Source organism: Anomaloglossus baeobatrachus, chromosome 1 (genome assembly GCF_048569485.1).
Source record: "Anomaloglossus baeobatrachus isolate aAnoBae1 chromosome 1, aAnoBae1.hap1, whole genome shotgun sequence".
In the NCBI taxonomy this organism is placed as follows: domain Eukaryota; kingdom Metazoa; phylum Chordata; class Amphibia; order Anura; family Aromobatidae; genus Anomaloglossus; species Anomaloglossus baeobatrachus.
The window spans coordinates 906,117,348-906,137,651 of NC_134353.1; the positions used below are offsets into that span (position 1 = coordinate 906,117,348).

The 20,304-nt window shown below is 43.9% G+C and overlaps 1 protein-coding gene across 1 annotated transcript in view; it reads right to left on the reverse strand.

Annotated features, from left to right (window-relative positions):
- The window catches only part of ARK2C (arkadia (RNF111) C-terminal like ring finger ubiquitin ligase 2C), a 214,631-nt gene that overhangs the window by 10,249 nt on the left and 184,078 nt on the right, over positions 1 to 20,304 (reverse strand). The window contains exon 6 of the mRNA XM_075343112.1: positions 1,989 to 2,084. Coding sequence (XP_075199227.1) covers positions 1,989 to 2,084 — 96 coding nt within the window. The remainder of the gene's footprint in view (positions 1 to 1,988; positions 2,085 to 20,304) is intronic.

Below are 20,304 nucleotides of genomic sequence, written 5' to 3' on the forward strand. Positions count from 1 at the left end.
ACAGAGAAAATTCATAATCTGTTGGTTCACACCAGCTGGGATGTGGGATGTTGACTCCTTGTTCTTGCTCCAAGGTCAAATGTTGTATTTTATAATCATGATTTTCAATACATAACCCAGAAGCTAGCTTCTGCTCAAACAGTGAATACGTCTTGTTGTCTGATTCATTTATATCTGCGTCGACCATTCCGCCTCTGTGACCCGAACGAGGGACCCCATTTGTGGTCTCCCCGAAATTCCCAATCTTGACATTATAACCTGACTCCCCCAACCCAGGGATCGGATCGGGACAGGAGTGGTTGAATCCCCAGATAGAGACAAACAGGAAAAATAAAAACCTTCACACAGCTAGCACACATTAAGAAATAAGACAATACGTGATAAGGAGGAAATAAAGAGCAGGGAGGAAATAACCAGACGACGAAAGAATTTCCACAGCACACCAAGCAGCATGCAATAAACCACCAGCAACTAGATCACAACAGCACATGGACTGGTTTAGCAAACGCTATAGTCGGCAGGGGAAGACAGGCTCTACCATCTTAAAAAGGTGTGAAGTAACTGTGATAGATCTCCCACAACATGTGATCCAAGAGGTGTAACCAGCAGGGTAATTAACTCCTGCAAGTCTAATCATTAATGAGCACACAGCTGGTCGACACCCAAACCTGTCTGTGCAACCAGAGAAGGCATAGTGTGGAGTGTCATTCTGCAGTGTGAACAGCATCAGATGCTGCCTTGACATTTGACAAGTTTAGAGCCAAACACCGTTTGACACGTATTAGTGTTGTATTTTTCGACCGTAAGCAGGGCAAAAAAGTTACTTGGGAAGACGATAGGCAAAGATATAAAAAATAGTGATTTTCCCCTCATCCATTGGCTCCAGTGTCGTAGGCACCACCTAAATGATCTGGTAGGGCTGGTATAAGTGAGGCTATTATTGGTTGTCTGAGGAAAGTTCTGCCGCTCTGAATGCACTTGAAAAAATCATCAAGATCCTCTGCTGGCAGCTCCTTTTGCAATTGCAACATGTGGCCTGGAGTTGTCTTGTTGAAAAACGGCTCCTAGGACATTTTGGAGAAATGGTGTACCACTGGCACAACAACCAAGTCAATGTAAGGTCAAACTATTAGTGTACCTACAAGATGACTAGAGACCAGAATGACACTCCATCATGATTGCCTCTTTATGATGTTGCCCAAAAAATGGCAGAATGACCCATTCTGTACTGCAAGTGAAAATAGACGTCACGCACCAAGCCAAAAGCATCAATCAGTGTCTACACAAACCATCAAGAGGCTGGGCTATGAAATTGGGCTATGAGCCAGACGGCCGGCTACAGATATCCATGGACTTTACACCACCACTGTCAAAGGCTGTCATGGTGCAGAGCAAGACAGGAGTAGAGGTTGAAATGAGGATCTGTTGTCTTCAGCAATGAGTTCCGCTTTTGTCTTCGATGCAATGTTAGCTGGAGATCTTTCTGGAGACAACATATGAAATGACCATAAAGAGGTCTTCACGAGGGAATGTTAAAGTGTTTGTGGAGCTGTTTCTCAAAGCTATGACACCAGCCCGCATGTGGCTGGTGATACTGTGAGTAGCCTTCGTGGATTAAATGTGCTTCCATGGCTGCAGCATCTTCGGATTTATCTTACATCGACCACAACTGGAACATCATTGATCGACAATTACACAGGAGCTGCCAGCAGTGGATCTTGATGATTTGCCCAAGTACATTCAAAATGGCAGAACATTCCTCAGATGACCATTAATAACCTCACTGAACGCAGCCAAGATTTCGACATGTGGGGCTCACACTTCATACCAAATAAGTTCAGAGGTTTTGAGAAATGTATTTCCATTTTTTCATAATTTCCATATCAGTAATGTCTTACTCCTGTGAATTTCAGGATAGCCTATTTCAGTGTTGAGGAGTGTATGTAAAGTTTTGAGTAGATGCCTTTGCAATAAGTCGGGTCTCTTACCTTCTTGTACTTGTGAGGAAACGTGCACCGTTCTATGATGTTCTGCACGGCTCCTCGTGTCACACTTCCCAGTCTGTCTTCTAGTTGTAGCAGTTCCTTTAATTAGAGAGACTCAACAATTAACAAGGTGTCCCTATTGTTGCACCAAGATCACATACTAATATGTAAAATATTCAAAATTTTGTATGAAAAAAAATGGACACCAAATAGTTGCATCCCGCTGCCATACACTGGACCTGTCAGGATCCTCTTGATCAACAAGATACCAAAATGGAATAACTTCTATTTTTCTTTCTGTTGAAAAATCGGATCCTGGCAGAAACTTTTCCAATAGACACAATCAGACAGTTTTAGACCAAAGCCTAAATAAAAACCTAAAAGTCCATCAACAGATGAACAAAAAAAAACTAAATGGATGATTTGAATGGAAAGCCAAATCTGATGTGAACCTAGCCTTTGAAATATCTAAATGATTCTTTTAAATGTGTCCAAATAGGAAGAATAAAAAGACAATCTCCCTCCTTCTCACAAAACGATTTCGCTCTGTAAGACAACTGTCTGCAGCAGAAGTCCCCTCAATAGCTAAGGCGGCTTTCACACTACGTTTTTTAACATGCGTCATGAACGCTTTTTAACTCAAAAACCTATCCAGTGCAAATGCGTTTTCATTTCAATGCATTTGCAATGGACTCGCGTCAACATGCGTTCACCTGCGTTTGCGTGCGTTATAGTGAGGATCCAGCGACTTGCAGTTTTTTAACTTTTTTCAAAAACACTACTTGTAGCGTTTTTGAGCTGTGTCCAAATACTGTTTTTCACTGGATCCTGACAAAACTGCACGCAAATACATGTAAACGCTGGCATGCTGATAGACAGGACCCAGCTTGCTCTACTGAGCATGCCCAGAAACCAGCATGGCGTGATCAGTCTCTCTCCCCCTCCCTCTCTCCCCCCTCTCTCTCTCCCCTTTCTCCCTCTCTCCCCCCTCTCTCTCTCTCCCCCGCCTGAGAGCGGCGGACGCTCGTAACCAAGGTAAATATCGGGTAACCAAGCAAAGCGCTTCGCTTAGTTACCCGATGTTTACTTTGGTTACCAGCTTCCGCAGCTGTCAGATGCCGGCTCCCAGTCTATCATGTTCAGTTCCCCTCACTGCCGATCACATGACTTCAATTCCAGCCCATAAACTTCAAGTGGCAGGATCCTGCAAACTAACACATGCATTTGCATGCGTTTTTCTTTGTAAAAACAGGATCTACTTTTACAGCAAAAAAAGTTCATGACGCATGTTAAAAAAACATAGTGTGAAAGCAGCCTTAGGAAGATAGAAAAAGGATAGTCAAATGTGGTGAGAACCTAGACTTAGAAATAGCCAGGCTTATTCAAAATCTGCCTCAAAAAGAATAACTTTTTCTCCTTCTTTTCCCCAGATGATTTCACTCTGGAAGACAACTAGCTGCAGCAGAAGTCCCCTCCACAGCTTAGGAAGATCGTAAAAGGATAGTCAAACATGGGGGGAAGATATCTTTAGAACTAGCCAAAGGTTTATTCAAAAGGTGTCCCAAAAAATAAACTTCCCTGCTTTCCCCTCCCAAAACTATTTCACCCAGTAAGGCAACTAGCTGTAGCAGAAGTTCTCTCCACAGGTTAGGAAGATCGTAAAAGGATAGTCAAACGTGGTGTGAAGCTAGCCTTAGCAATAGCTAAAGGTTTATTCAAAATGTGCCCTAAAAGAATAACTTTTCCTCCTTCTCCTCCCCATATGATTTCACTCTGTAAGACAACTGGCTGCAGCAAAAGCCCCTTCACAGCTTTTTCTTGACTAAGAGCTTGGAGATTATAAAAGAATAGTCAAACGTGGTGGGAACCTATCCATAGAAATAGGCAAAAGGTTTATTCAAAATGTGTACCCCAAAAAATAACTTTCTCTCCTCCTCGCAAAACGATTTCACTCTGTAAGGCAACTGGCTGCGGCAGAAGTCCTCTCCACAGCTTAGGAAGATAGTAAAAGGATAGTCAAAATGTGGTGTGAAGTTATCTTTAGAAATAGCCAAAGATTTATTCAAAATGTCTCCCAAAAGAATAGCTTTCCCTCCTTCAGCTCCCAAAATTATTTCCCTCTGTAAGACAACTAGCTGCAGCAGAAACCCCTTCACGGCTTGGGAAAGCAGCAAAAGATTAGTCAAACGTGGTTTGAACCTATCCTTAGAAATAGCCAAAGGTTTATTCAAAATGTGTTTCCAAAAAATAACTCTCCCTCCTTCTCCTCCCAAAACAATTTCATTCTGTAAGACAACTGGCTGCAGCAGAAGCCCCTCCACAGCTTTTTCCAGCTTGACCAAGAGTCTGGAGATAATAAAAGGATAGGCAGACGTGGTGGGAGCCTATCCTTAGAAATAGTAAAAAATGTATTCAAAATGTGTCCCAAAGGATTAACTTTTCCTCCATTTCCTCCCAAAATTATTTCAAAGGAGTCTTTTTGCTATATTTTCAAAGCAGAAAATTAGGTTTTGAGATATTTTGAGATTTGGAAGAGGGTTTGAGGAGTCTCTATTCATTTTTTTACTACAAAAACATCTTACAAAAACTCTTGGCTTTTGGAATGCCTGTAAATTTGTCCCAATAGAAAAACAACACCAAAAATAAACATTTTCCCTTCTCCTCCCAAAAGAATATTACTCCGTAATGGAATAGCCAAACGTTTCTTCTAAATGTGTCGTAACGGAAAACGTTTCTCTCCTCTTTCTGCAATGAGTCAAAAATTAGTAAAAGGAGAGCCAAACGTGGAGTTAATCTGGAATGGGAAATAGCTAAGGTGAGGTTCACATAGAGATTATGCTGAGTTTTCAGGGCAGAAAATGAGCGAATATTCAAAATTTTTGAGATTTCAAGAAGGAACTGGAACGTTTCCGCTCACTTCCTGCTTCAAATGTTCTGCCTAAAAGTCTGCATACACATAGCCTTTAGGATACCTCTAAAATTGTCTCAAAAGAAGTAAAAAAAAAAAAAATGTCTCCCTCTTCTCACAAAACAAATTTACCGTAAAGCAATAGAGAAAGGTTTCTTCTATACATATCTCAACAGAAAAATAATTTCCCTCCTCCACACAAAACTATTTCCCTCTGTAAGACAACTGACTGCAGCAGAAGCCCTCCACCACAGCGACAAATGCACTGACAGGTCGGCAATAGTAAAAGAATTGTTATATATGGTGTGAACCGAGCCTTAGGGGTACTTTGCACGTTGCGAAATCACTACTGCGATATCGTCGGAGTCAAATCGAAAGTGACGCACATCCGGCGCCGGTAACGACGTCACAACGTGTAAAGCCTAGAAGCACCGATAAACAATCGCAAAAGCATCGAAAATCGGTGATCTGTGTAGTGTTGGTCATTTCCATAAATTCGCTGCAGCGACGGTACGATGTTGTTAATCGTTCCTACGGCAGCACACATCGCTGTGTGTGAAGCTGCAGGAGCGAGGAACATCTCCTTACCTGTGTCCTGCCTGCAATGAGGAAGGAAAGAGGTGGGCGGGATGTTTACGTCCCGCTCATCTCCGCCCCTCCGCTTCTATTGGCCGCCTGCCGTGTGATGTCGCTATGACGCCACACGACCCGCCCCCTTAGGAAGGATGCGGGTCGCCGGCCAGAGCGACGTCGCAGGGCAGGTAAGTGCATGTGAAGCTGCCGTAGCGATAATGTTCGCTACGGCAGCTATCACAAGATATCGCAGCTGCGACGGGGGGCGGGAACTATCGCGCTCGGCATCGCTACAATCGGCTAGCGATGTCGCAGCCTTCAAAGTACCCCTTATAAATAGCTAAAGATTCCCAATAGAACATTTTCCCTCTTCCTCAGCAAACTATATCGCTCTGTAAGGCACCTGAATGAGGTAGGAGCCCTCCCCCAGATCTTCCTGTGATAGGAGCCATGAAATTCCAAAAGGATAGCCAAATGTGGGGTGGAACTAACCCTAGAAATAGCTAAAAGAATCTTTTATGTGTCCTAATAGAAAAAAAATAAATACACCAGCAATCATTGTGGATGCCTTGCGAAAAACTGTACTTAAATCCTGTTTTAGTGCAACAAAGATCATGTGGCTTTAAGCCCAAGTAATAATGAATTTTACAGTCCCTGGTTGATGGTCCCTATTAAAAAGCTCTGTGCTGCTATTTCATAGAGTTCAACCTTTTTCAACCAATGATACATTCTCTGTCAGTAGATTATCTATAATCCACGATGACATTTGTGGTGAGAAAATAATGATAAACAGGTACAACTTGATATTTGGTCACCCAGGGAATCAAACTCACAACCTACATCATTGCAGGCAGCAGCTAAAGCCATATATTCTAAAACAAACACATGAAGCAGGTATGAGACATACAATAATAAATAAAATGCTAACATCTTACAGAATCAGTACTGTAGACGTTAATTAATTTATTTTAATTTTCGAGCAGTAGATGTCTCAATCCCTCCCATAAGTGGCCCAGTTTCTGCTTCAAAGAAGAGAAAAAAGTCAACTCTTCTCCTAACAATATTCTCTCTTCCAATATCATATACCTAATCTGTAATGTATTTCTACTCCTACCACTGCTTCCTACAAGTTCAGCACACTCTTGTCCTTAAATACTCTGTGCAGGAACAGCACCCCTCCCCTGCAATCTTTTTGCGCCAAACTCTTGTCCATAAATACTCTGTGCAGGAACAGCACCCCTCTCCTCCAATTTGCAGCTACACACTCTTGTCCATAAATACTCTGTGCAGGAACAGCACCCCTCTCCTCCAATTTGTAACGCCACACTCTTGTTCATAAATATTCTGTGCAGGAACAGCACCCCTTCCCTCCAATTTGCAACTACACACTCTTGTCCATAAATATTCTGCGCAGGAACAGCACCCCTCCCCTCCAATTTGTAACTCACAACTCTTGTCCTTAAATACTCTGTGCAGGAACAGCACCCCTCCCCTCCAATTTGCAACTCCACACTGTTGTCCTTAAATACTCTGTGCAGGAAGAGCACCCCTCCCCTCCAATTTTTATCTCCACACTCTTGTCCTTAAATACTCTGTGCAGGAACAGCACCCCTCCCCTCCAATTTGCAACTCCACACTCTTGTCCTTAAATACTCTGTGCAGGAAGAGCACCCCTCCCCTCCAATTTGTATCTCCACACTCTTGTCCATAAATACTCTGTGCAGGAACAGCACCCCTCCCCTCCAAATTGTAACTTAAGGCCCCGTTACACGTTTCGATTTATCTGACAATCTCATTAGCGATGTGACACGCCCAGATCGTAGTTACGATTTGCCGAGATCGCACATAGGTCGTTTATTAGCCGTCACCCGTATCGATCTCACAAGCGACGTTACATCGTTCAGCGATATATTGTTTGACCAAGGCGGTTGTGTGGATGTTGCTCGTCATTTGCAGGGTGTCAAACGTAGCAATATGTCTGCTGCGTTCCAAACAATGAACAATATTTTGAAACTGAAGGACGTGTCAACGATCAACGATTTTCAACCTATTTGCGATCATTCGGAGTCACACGTAGGTGTCACACGCAACAACGTCGCTAACGATGCCGGAAGTGCGTCACAGAATCCGTGACCCCGACGACATATCGTCAGATAAATCGTAGCGTGTAACGCCGCCTTAACAGTCTATAATCTCCCATTTGTCCACATTCCGCTTGCTGTCAATGAATGAGAAACATTGTTTTCTTCTAGGGGGTAAAAAAAATCTGTCCGGTTTATGTGACCACATAGTGCTGCATGGCTCGTCATAGTTGCAGTTCCACTAATGAGCACTGTACTAATTGCTCATCCTGATTTATGCTAAGGGTTAAGCTACGCCTTTGGTCTAGTCTAATCTTGGGTATAAAAAGCATAAAGAATCAATCAAAATCCAACTTTTTCGCAAGAAGTAATATAAAGAAGCAATCTACAGTAACTTGCAAGCTCATCATAGGTTCATAGTTGCAAACAGCCCTAGTTATGCTGAGACTTTCCCAATTTAAGAAAAAAAAGAAAAGAAATAGGAATTCCCCATCAAAAAAGGGTGGAATCTATATAAATCCACCACACCCACTCAGCTTAGGGCCCTTCATGGGTGGGATTGGGGGCATAAACGTCGTTATTAATCAGGAAGCAATGGCACAGTCTAGCTATATGCCGAGGCGATGACTTTAGGGATGGACCTGTAATGTGCATGTAGCAGAGCTGGATTTGTTCTGCATTTATTGATTATACATTAAAGGGAATCTGTTACCATGTTTTTGCTATGTAATCTGAGAGCAGCCTGATGGAGGGGCTGAGAACCTGATTCCAGTGATGTTTCACTTATTAGGCTGTGTTATTTTAATATAATCAGTGTTTTCTCAGCAGGAGATAGTCACTATTTGACTAGGTATCTCATGCCTCCTAATCTAGTGTTCTATGTAACTCCGCCCCCTCCACTACAGACAGAAAGCTGCCAATCAGTTGTGGGGGCGGGGTTATACACAGCTTAGCATTCTGAAATCTGCAGCAGAAAAACAGGGATTGTATTAAAAGGGAGAGTAAGCAGCCCAGCAAGTGACACATTGTTGGAATCAGGGTCTCAGCCACTACATCATGCTGCTCTCAGATTACATAGCAAAAACCTGCTGACAGTTTCCCTGTAGCAAGTTGATCTTTCTCGATTATATATGTGTATATACATGGTCTCTATTCATATCAGTGGACATCATATACAGGGATTCCACTCTCTGACAGATATAATTGACCATACGGCAGCAGCAATGTGTGGCCAGCCGCAGCTCTCCATGGCAATAAAAACTGAATTCCCCTGGGTCTATAAAGTCGAAAAAAAACACTAAAAATCTGAACTGGAAAATTAAATATATATATATTGAAAAATCAATATCTGAGCGCACACATATATCAGCTATCTATGCCTCATGTCATAACGGGCAGAGGGAGAGACAATATCAGACATACATAACATTATTAGCCGGCAATCCCGGAGCACACTGTCCCCACCGCACCGATGGAGCTATTTTTATCATGATATTGAAAACCCCCCCATATATTAAAAAAAAATGCAGGATTTTCTCCTCTAAGCCTCCCTCCTCCACCGGCAGAGATGATATTGGTTTTCGTGACTCAGAATAGTGGCCCAGAAGACTTCACATTTCATCATAAAGGTCGCGAGACAGAGCGAGCTGTCATACGGAGAACTGAGGGGTCACACCGGGTGAAATAAGGGGAATCACACCCACAGACCCCTCATCTGTACACAATAAATAAATATAGACGTCAGCAATTACATAGAGACCCCTCATCTGTATACAGAGACCCCCCAATCTATGGCACAATATTCCGGTCAATGAATAGAGACCCCTCATCTGTCTACAGAGACCCCCAGTCTATAGCATAATATCCTGATTTATGAATAGAGACCCCTTATCTGTATACAGAGACCCCCAATCTATAGCACAATATCCCGATCAATGCACAGAGACCCCTCTTCTTTATACAGAGACCCCCAATCTATGGCACAATATCATAGTCTCTGCACAAAGACCCCTTATCTGTATACAAAGACCCCCAATCTATAGCACAATATCCCTGTCTGTGCACAGAGACCCCTCATCTGTATACAGAGACCCCCTGTCATAATCCAGGACCGTAATTTCCCGCTCCGGAGTTTCGCAGACCCGACCTGGTCATGTCAGGGTTAACTCCGCTCAGCCTCGTTCTGGTTTCAGGAGACACTGTATCTGGTCACTGCACTAGCATTCCTGTGCTGGTTATAGCTTTGCTCTGCAGCCTGTGACTGGCTCTGGTGAGATTCCTGTTTGATCTGACTCCTTGTTACTGTGCCCTGACCCGTACCCTCCCCCGTTCGTCTGTCCCAGTCCTTGACTTCCCGCTCCTGTCAGTTGTTTACCCATCCTGGTTCATCCTCCTTCCCATATTTGTGTCTCCTTATCCTCTGGTCTTGTCTTATGCCATTTGTGTTTCCCTCTGCATACCTGATTTCCTGGCATCTGACCTCGGTTCTGTTTTCTGACCTGATTTTGATCCTCCCTCTACAGTGACTTGACTTCCTGGCCAGACCCTGACTGCTTGACTACTCTATTGCCTCCTGGTGGTTCGCCTGTGAACTGCCTGCTGAAGTTACTTGCTGTACTTCAGCCTTTTTTCTGTTACAGTGTAACTTTGACTCTCCTTCACTACTCTGCTGCTACCTAGTGGGGAATACGCTGTACTACTTCTTACCAGCCCTTTGTACAGCGTGACACCCTCAATCTATAGCACAATATTCCAGTATATGACCTCTGATCTGTATACAGAGACTCCCTACCTATATGTCACATGGAGTTTTAAACAAAACTCGCAAACTGTCACAGCGGTGTAAGGCTCTGTTCACATTACAGATACTGACACTCTGACCAATGGCTTCTATGGTGTTTCTGATCAATTCAGGCAGACCTGGGCATCAACTTGCTGTCTGCTCATTCATAGACAGGCTAGCAAGAGTTAACCTCTGCTAGCCTGCTCGTTAGGTTTCTTTGATCACTTCTGCTCCTTTCATTTTTAGGCTGGAGGAAATCTTTTACCTATGCCAACTATAGTTTATGCTGTGTTTGTCTGTGAGTTGTGGTGTCCCAGACTTGCTGGAGAAAGAGTTGCTTTGTGCTTAGTGTTGTGGAGTTACTCGTCATCTTGTTGTTTCCACCCTGCTCTTGTTTTCCTCCTAATCTCTTATTGTCTTATACATCTGTGTGTGCTGTGTGACAGAGTTTTGGGTTCCCTTGTTTTCTTATTTCTGTGGGTTAAATCACAAGCCTGCCCCGACTGTCCTGGAGGAGGGGTATAACATCAGGGCTGGTCAGGAGCAGGGCCAGGAAGGAGACTCAGACATCCCCATCATTAGGGGTATATCTGAGAATAAGGATAGGTACATGGCACCCTAGTCTAAGGGTCAGCTTAGGGGCCCCGATTTCCAGCTATCCCCATAGTCCCTCGTGATACTATAGAACAATATCCCGGTCTATGCACAGAGACCCTTCATCTAGCCACACATCCAAGCCCTCTTCAACTCATGCCGATTACAACTCAAAAATATCTCCCGGATCTGTGCTTTCCTTAACCAAGAATCAGCAAAAACATTAGTGCATGCCCTTATCATCTCCCGCCTCGACTACTGCAACCTCCTGCTCTCTGGCTTCCCTTCCAACACTCTTGCACCCCTCCAATTTATCCTAAACTCTGCGACTCGCCTAATCCACCTCTCCCCTCGCTACTCCCCAGCCTCGCCACTCTGCCAATCCCTTCACTGGCTTCCCATCACCCAACAACTCCAGTTCAAAACATTAACCATGACATACAAAGCCATCCACAACCTGTCTACTCCTTACATCTGTGACCTAGTCTCCCAGTACCTACCTGCACGTAACCTCAGTTCCTCACAAGATCTCCATCTCTACTCCTCTCTCATCTCCTCTTCCCACAATCGCGTACAAGACTTCTCCCGTGCATCCCCCATACTCTGGAATGCTCTACCTCAGCACATCAGACTCTCACCTACCGTGGAAAGCTTCAACAGGAACCTCAAGACCCACCTCTTCCAACAAGCCTACAACCTACAATAGCCCTCAGTCCAGTAGACCACTGCGCAACCGGCTCTGTCCTCACCTATTGTACCATCACCCATTGCCTGTAGACTGTGAGCCCTCGCGGGCAGGGTCCTCTCTCCTCCTATACCAGTCTATTTTGTACTGTTAATGATTGTTGTACGTATACCCTCTCTCACTTGTAAAGTGCCATGGAATAAATGGCGCTATAATAATAAATAATAATAATAATAATCTGTATACAGAGACCCCCAATCGATAGTACAGTATTTCAGTCAATGCACAAAGACCCCTCATCAGCATATAGCGACTCTTAAACCTCCATAACTTAAATCTGTATACTAGGACCCCAATTTTTATATTGAAACCTTTTTATAACTGGTCACACTGTAATATTCACTGCTGTTTCCACAAACTTTGCATAAATCAAGAGTACAAGCAAAGATAAAAAACTTTGTGATAAAGTATATAATATCAGATAAATGCAGGGGTTTTTTTCTCCACTTATGAGCCACTTCTCCTAAATTCAAATTGTCTCTGAAAAAAAGCGAATATCCATCCAAGACAGACTGGCAGCTCACTGAGAGATCAGATTACAGCTGAGAGGAAGGAATGATAAAAAGAGAAAATGACAGATGGGGCTCTAACCTTTCTAGTAAGTGTTTTATCTCACCCAAACCTAAATTACCAACTGCTGCTGTTTCTGAACATGAACTACATGGAATCCTCCTCTCTTCCCTCTCTCATGTCTGTGTGTATCATGTACGGGAGACATTGTGGTAGCTAGTCTCCACCCACCAGCTCAGAGACAACTGAAATTTAGAAACAGAGTGTGTAGAGGGGAAAACTGGTGAAAAATGTAGGATTCAAGTATAATAATGGGCAGATATTCCTCATGTGCAGACATGATAGCTTTTTCTGAAGAGTCACCGGAAACAATATAGAGACTACTAAAATCCCCTCAGCTGCCGCCTTAAAAAAACACATCATTATGCTTTGTTCATGCTTAATTTAATTTAAGATTTTTTTTCCTTTTTTTTGTGCTAATCCATCTCAGCGATGAAACTCTACAGTAAAAACACTAAAAAAACTGACTCTTTGAATTAAAAAACACGTAAAAAAAAAAAAGTCAGGAAAAAATGCACCATGTGAATGAGACTTTAAACGTATTAATGTTGCAGTTTTTGTAAAATGCTGCTCCTAAAACAAGCACATCAAATTTGCATCAAAAACACCTTATATGAACAAGACCTTATAAATGGTGCATGGTAGGTTGGACCCTATTTAATGCTGTGCATAGGACCCAAGGAATTTAAAGGGGGGTATTCCCATCTCCAAGATAATATCCCAATATGTAGTAAGTGTAAAAGTAATAATAATATTAGCAAATACCTCCAATTATCAATTGTTCTGATTCACTTTGTCTCTTTCCTCATGTTCAGGGCATTGCAAGACCTTAAGTATCCACGGTTTTGACCATGCATATAGTCACAGTTCGTTAGTTATTCGCTATTTGTCATAATAACCATGGATACCTAAAGGTCCTGCAATGCCCTGAACATGAGGTAAGGGACAAACTAAATTAGGACAACTATACTACATTTCTAATTGGAGGTGTTTGCTAATATTATTAATAATAATAATAATAATATTATACCTTCTATATATTGGGATAGGATCCTGGAGATGGGAATATCCCTTTAAAGACCCCCTCTCTTATGTATGAACAGGTGATTTATACATAAAATAGAGACCCTCTTTAGTTAGATTCTTCATCTATACACATAGTCCCCTCAACTCCACCTAGAAAAAAAAAAATGTATATATTATTAGTGCCAATCTCTTTATCATCTAGGATTTTTTATCTTTTTTTCCCTCAGTTAAAAAAATATTATAAGAGACGGAGAGGGGAGAGGGGGATGCAGCTGCAGCTTTTCAGCAAGAGAAAAGAGAGGGTAGGAGAAGCAAATCTGATTGGTCAGATGACCCAGCACAGCTCTGACATCACGCCAAGAACATCCCGCCCACAAGTAGACAAAACAGGATATTATCGAATCAAATGCACTATAAATATCTAAAAAAAAAAATCGGATTCCATTTTGACAGATCATTTGTAGGGTAGAAAGGTGGTTACAAAATAAAAAAATAATATAAAATGTATATATGTATACACTGTATATATACTGTATATATATATATATATATATATATATATACACACACACACTAATTTTGCCGTCACCTGTCCCGCCACCTCAGCTCCGCACCTGGACTCCCGCCAGCTCTTCACTCTTCAGTGACTCACGCAGCATCATGAACCGGGCACAAGTGAGTAGAGATGAGCCACCTTCGAACCCCATTAAAAACAATGGCAGGCAAACACAACGCTGTGCCCTCCCAGTAACCAGAACTAATGATAGGACCTTCCGTGACGTCATAGCATGTGACCAGTCACGTGTGTATTATTATCATTTGCTTCAGACTGGTCACATGTCTATGACGTCATTCTAGGTCCTGTCAGTGCATCTCTCCGGTACGGGGTGCTCGATCGAGCATCTCCGTGTACCAGCAAGATGCTTAGGCACATGCTTGGCTCCCCGTTCCTGCATGTCACAGAGAGAGATAGCGGAGATGGGTTTTTAAAAACCGCGCCAGAGATCCCAGATGTAAACTTGATCAATGTACACTTTATTTCGGCATAGGTCTACGCGTTTCAGGGGTCTCAGCCCCCTTCCTCAGGACCAGCAAGCACAAGATACATCAAATCTGCAGAGTCACATGCATACATACAGTATATACCCAGTGGAACATCAAAGAACCGCCCTCAAAAAGAAAAAAATCGGCGGGAAAAAACTTCAATCCCTGCAAGGAGTGACGTGGTCCAATGAAAAAACAAAAGACAATGAATTGTATCAACAGCAACAGTCTTTTCGTTAATAAAATGACCAATGTAAATCAAAAATAAAAACAATTAACATAAAACATGAATGTATCACCGATGAATAAAAAATGTATAACCATACATATATATGTGTTTAATTGTGTCCCAGACCATATTAGAATTCACACCGCAGTGAGAGGGTATAGAACCCACACCTAATCATGGCCATCAATCTTCATGAGGACCAAGGAATGTGAAGCAGTTAGACCACACAGCCAGAACGTCGTGCGGTAAAAGTTCATGATCTAAGGAAAGTGAAGAAACCGTAGAAAAAGGAAACTACTAAAAAAATGTAAAAAATGAGAAGATCTATCCCAATATTAATTATATACGGAATAGATGATGGTGTAATGGAAAAACAACATATATATCCCATGGAATGATTTAATAGTGAGCGCAAAAATGAGTGCTTTGATGTTCCACTGGGTATATACTGTCTGTATGCATGTGACTCTGCAGATTTGATGTATCTTGTGCTTGCTGGTCCTGAGGAAGGGGGCTGAGACCCCTGAAACGCGTAGACCTATGCCGAAATAAAGTGTACATTGATCAAGTTTACATCTGGGATCTCTGGCGCGGTTTTTAAAAACCCATCTCCGCTATCTCTCTCTGTTATCTGCCAATCGGGTTACTGCTGCCATTGATCTATATATGTGGTTACAGGAGTTGTGCCTTTCACAACTCTAATAGGTGAGTAGGATTACTCTTCACTATACCCCCTGTTTATCAGGGTAAGACCCTATGCGCTTTTTTTCCACAGGTTTCTTGCCTTCGTTCCTGCATGTCGACGCTCTTTACAGACTCAGCCCACATGCAGGGACTGGATACCACAGCTGGTGAATAGCGGCGCCGGGAATCAGGTTATCAGAGATCACCGTTACTTTAGTAACCCGCCTTTCAGGTTACTATTGCAACAGTGGCAGCGGTGACGTCACCGCTTACCAACCCGCAGCCTCTGCTCACTCACTGAGTGATTAGACTGCACGGGAGCAGCAGCGTCTTCCTCCCATGCAGTGCTGTCTGATGTAGCAGACCTGCATGGGTTGAAGGAGAAAGAAGACCAGGATCGTGGAGGGTTGAGAGGGAGTAATAAACATGGAGTCTCTAAGTGTGTCTGCGTATTTATTTCTATTAAAGTATTTTTTCTCTGTGTGGTGTCTTTTTTTAACCCTTTATTGGAGATTCTTAATGGCCAGGTCAAACTTGCCTGACATTAAGAATCTCTGGCTTAATACTAGCTAGTAAAACAAAGCTAATATTAACCCTTTATTACCCAGCGAGCCACCCGGCATCAGGGCTGTTTGAAGAGTTTGATACAGCGCCAGATGATGGCGCTTCTATGAAAGTGCCATTTTCTGGGGCGGCTGCGGACTGCAATTCGCAACGGAGGGACCCAGAAAGCTCGGGCCAACCTATGCTGTGGATTCCAATCCCCAGCTGCACAGTTGTACCTGGCTGGAAACAAAAAATGTGGCGAAGCCCATGTCGTTTTTTTTTTTAATTATTTCATGAAATTCATGAAATAATTAAAAAAAGGGCTTCCCTATATTTTAGTTCCCAGCTGGGTACAAATAGGCTGCTGGGGGTTGGGGGAAGCCGTACCTGCCTGCTGTACCTGGCTAGCATACAAAAATATGGCGAAGCCCACGTGATTTTTTTTTTTTTGTTTTTTGGCAAAAAACTTAAAAAAAATAAAAAATGCTTCCCTGGATTTTCCATTGCCAGTGAAGGTAACACCAAGCAGTGGGGGGTAAGCAGCCAGTAGCTGCTTGGATTACCCTTAGCTACCAATACAAAAAATGCAGCGGGAGCCCACTTATTTTTTTTTTAATTATTTATTTCAATAACTAGAAAAAATGGGCTTCCCTGTATTTTGAGTGCCTGACATCAAGTACTGTAAAAATAAATCATTAAAAAAAATGACGTCGCGCACTGCGGTATTTTTGATTCTCAGCGCAGATAAAAAAGACAGCTACGGGTTGCCACCCCCATCTGCCTGGCATTACCTTGGCTGGCAATCAAAATACAGGGAAGCCCATTAATTTTTTTTATTTAAGAAAATAGTTAAAAAAAAAAATGCACGGGCTCCCACCGTATTTTGATCGCCGGTCAGGTAAAGCCAGGCAGCTGGGGGCTGGGATTCTCGGCAGCCCACAGCTACCCCTGGAAATTGTTTCTTAGCGCCATTTCCAGGCACTTTATTTGGCTCGTCCAACGGCCGTGATGGCGGTGGCTCGCTGGGTAATAAAGGGGTTAATGCCAGCTTTGTATTCTCAGATGGTACTAAGCCCGAAATTCATGGTGTCACGCCAAAATAGACATGGCCACCATGAATTTATAGTATAGATTAAAAAAAAAACAACTCACAGAAAAATATTTTTATTAGAAATAAAACACAACACAATTAGTGACTCCATCTTTATTGAAATAAAGACCCCTCCCCCTCCGCAGTAATCCTGGGTCAAGGGTATCGCGCCGTCCAATCCGGATCCAATCACCTCACCACTCGACTTATTGTGTCAGCTGATTCCGTCAGGTGACCGCATCAGCTGATCATCGCCAGGTCCTGCAGCCATCGGACGTGGAGAGAGAGACAAGAGAGAGAGAAAAAAGAGAGAGAGGTGAGAGAAAGAAGAGAGAGAAGGGAGAGAGGGAGAGGAGAGAGAAAGGAGAGAGAGAAGAGAGAGAAAGGAGAGAGAGAAGAGAGAGGCGAGAGAGAGAAAAGAGAGAGGAGAGAGAAGAGAGAAGAGAGAGAAAAGAGAGAGAGGAGAGAGAGGAGAGATAATGAGAGAGAGGAGAGAGAATGAGAGAGAGGAGAGAGAGGAGAGAGAGAGGGGAGAAAATGAAGAGAGAGAGAAGAGAGTGAGAGAGGAGAGAGAAGAGAGAGGAGAGAGAGAGAAGAGAGAGAGGAGAGAGAGAAAGAGAGAAGAGAGAGGAGATAGAAGAGAGAGAAGAGAAGAGAGAGAGAAAGAGAGAGAAAGAGAGAGAGAGAGAGACACGCAGTCACTACCGCCCCCATCATCATCAGCACACACACCCCGGCACTACCGCACTCATCATCATCCCCGCACACACCCCAGCACTACCTGAGTGAAGTCTCCGGTGACAGCGTGGCTCACTTCAGTTGCTGCGTGGAGCTGACACAGAGCGGTCATGTTCTACGGCGCTCCCCGTCAGCTTCATGTAGCAGTGCTGAAAGCGTCGTGTGGATTACTTCGGACCTCCATGAGTGTTTGGGGATTAATAAAGTGGTAAAAGAGGGGGGGGTTGTCTTTTATTCCAAATAAAGGATTTTTAGTTGTGTGTGTTTATTTACTTTCACTTACAGGTTAATCATGGAAGGTATCTTGGGGAGACGCCTGTCATGATTAACCTAACCTTATTACTCCGATTGCCACCGCACCAGGGCAATTCGGGATGAGCCGAGTAGAGTCCCGGGACTGTCGCATCTAATGGATGCGGCAATTCCGGGCGGCTGCTGGCTGATATTGTTAGGGTGGTGGGCTCCCCATAACGTGGAGCTCCCCATCCTGACCATACTAGCCTCCAGCCGTGTGGCTTTATCTTGGCTGGTATCAAAATTGGGGGGAACCGTAGGTTGTTTTTTTTTTTATTATTTATTTATTTATTTTCCTGCACGATATAGACCCACCCGCCGGCGGCTGTGATTGGTTGCAGTGAGACAGCTGTCACTCAGCGTGGGGCATGTCTGACTGCAACCAATCATAGGCGCCGGTGGGCGGGGAAAGCAGGAAATACCAAATTGAATAATGAGCGGCAGCCGCCGGAGCTTTGTGACAGCCGTGCAGCTGATCGGTGAGTAGGAAAGAGAGAGGAATTGTGCTGGGGACGCAGGACGCATGAAAATGCACAACGTGCGCACATAGCCGTACTGTGAAATGCCACACTTTTGGTAATCGAACCATTATTGAACGTTAACTCGAACTATCAAACGTGAAGCAAATCGTTCCAGTTCGTCGAACGACTCGAACACCGCCCAAAACAACTCGAATTTGAAATTTGCGAATGGTTCGCTTCGAACACCGCTCATCTCTACTAGTGAGTACAAAAGGCGCTATAGTGAAGACTGAAGAGCAGACCGGCGCCAGAGGGAGTAAGTGGGGACCAGGCTAGAAGGTAAATCAGCTGTACAGATAAGTATATTATTTTTTCTAGTGCTTTTCTTTACCAGCAATTGGGCCACAGTAAATTTGCATCAACAGATGTTGAATTTAAGCATAATTGCCAAATTAGAATTTGGTAAGATTTGCTCATCTCTTATTGGGTTTACCTGCAGTTAAGTTTACGAGTTAAGAGTTCCGATTTTAAGGAGATGTCCACTATTTGGACAACCTCTCCTTAAAGGGAACCTGTCAGCAGAAATGTCCCCTAAAACCTAACAGATTCCCCCTCTGCAGCTCCTGGGCTGCATTCTATAAAGGTCCCTGTTATGATTGTGCCCACTTTCTGACCGAAAAAAAGTGTTTATAAAGTTGTACCTTTTTGGCTTCTGATTCTGTAAATCCGTCACGGGGGCGGGCTGCCTGATGGCCGTTATTCTGCCCCCTGGTCCTGTATGCCGCCCCCATCGCTGATTTCAATACTTCTGGACGCCGCCCACTGCTCCAGCCATCCCCGCGCATGCCCAGTGCCCATCTCTCGGGGATGAGCACTGTGCCCAGCGTCACCGCTGGTGACGTGCACGCAGGGTTAAGATTATGGGCGGTGCTGTGATGTTTATTCCTAAGCAACCGCCCATAATCGCGGGACCGCGCTTTCCCCCTCGGCCTGCTTCTTTCTGCGCAAGCGCGCTGCTGCTGACCTCACTTCGCCTCCTTCCCATCTTGCCCCGAGGCAGGAAATAGATGGGAAGAGCGCGGAGCAGTGACTACACCGAAAGCGCGGTCCCGCGATTATGGGCGGTTGCTTAGGAATAAACATCACAGCACCGCCCATAATCTTAACCCTGCGTGCACGTGACGCTGGGCACAGTGCTCATCCCCGAGAGATGGGCACTGGGCATGCGCGGGGATGGCTGGAGCAGTGGGCGGCGTCCAGAAGTATTGAAATCAGCGATGGGGGCGGCATACAGGACCAGGGGGCAGAATAACGGCCATCAGGCAGCCCGCCCCCGTGACGGATTTACAGAATCAGAAGCCAAAAAGGTACAACTTTATAAACACTTTTTTTCGGTCAGAAAGTGGGCACAATCATAACAGGGACCTTTATAGAATGCAGCCCAGGAGCTGCAGAGGGGGAATCTGTTAGGTTTTAGGGGACATTTCTGCTGACAGGTTCCCTTTAAAGGGAACCAACCAGCAGAATTTTCATATATAAAGTAAAGCCAGTGCTATACTGGCACTATGATGCTGAATGTAACCATACCTTTTGTTCAAAGATTGAATGTTTTATTGCAGAAATATGTGCAAGTAAAGTTCCAGCAATGCACTGCTATTTGATTGACAGGTTCAACAGGCAAGGAATATGTGGGTGGGGTCTTGCTATCTATTCCCGCCCCTGTCTATCTGCCTGTGCTGGAATTACCGTCTATGACAGTGACAAAGGCAAGGAAGGCCAGGCAAGCAGACAGGGGCGGGAATCGCTAGCTAGACCCGACCCACATATTCACTTCCTGTTGCACCTGTCAATCAAATAGCAGTGCATTGCTGGAACTCTACTTGCACATACTGTATGTCTGATATAAAACATCCAATCTCAGAGCAAAAGCTATGCTTACATTCAGCATCCTAGT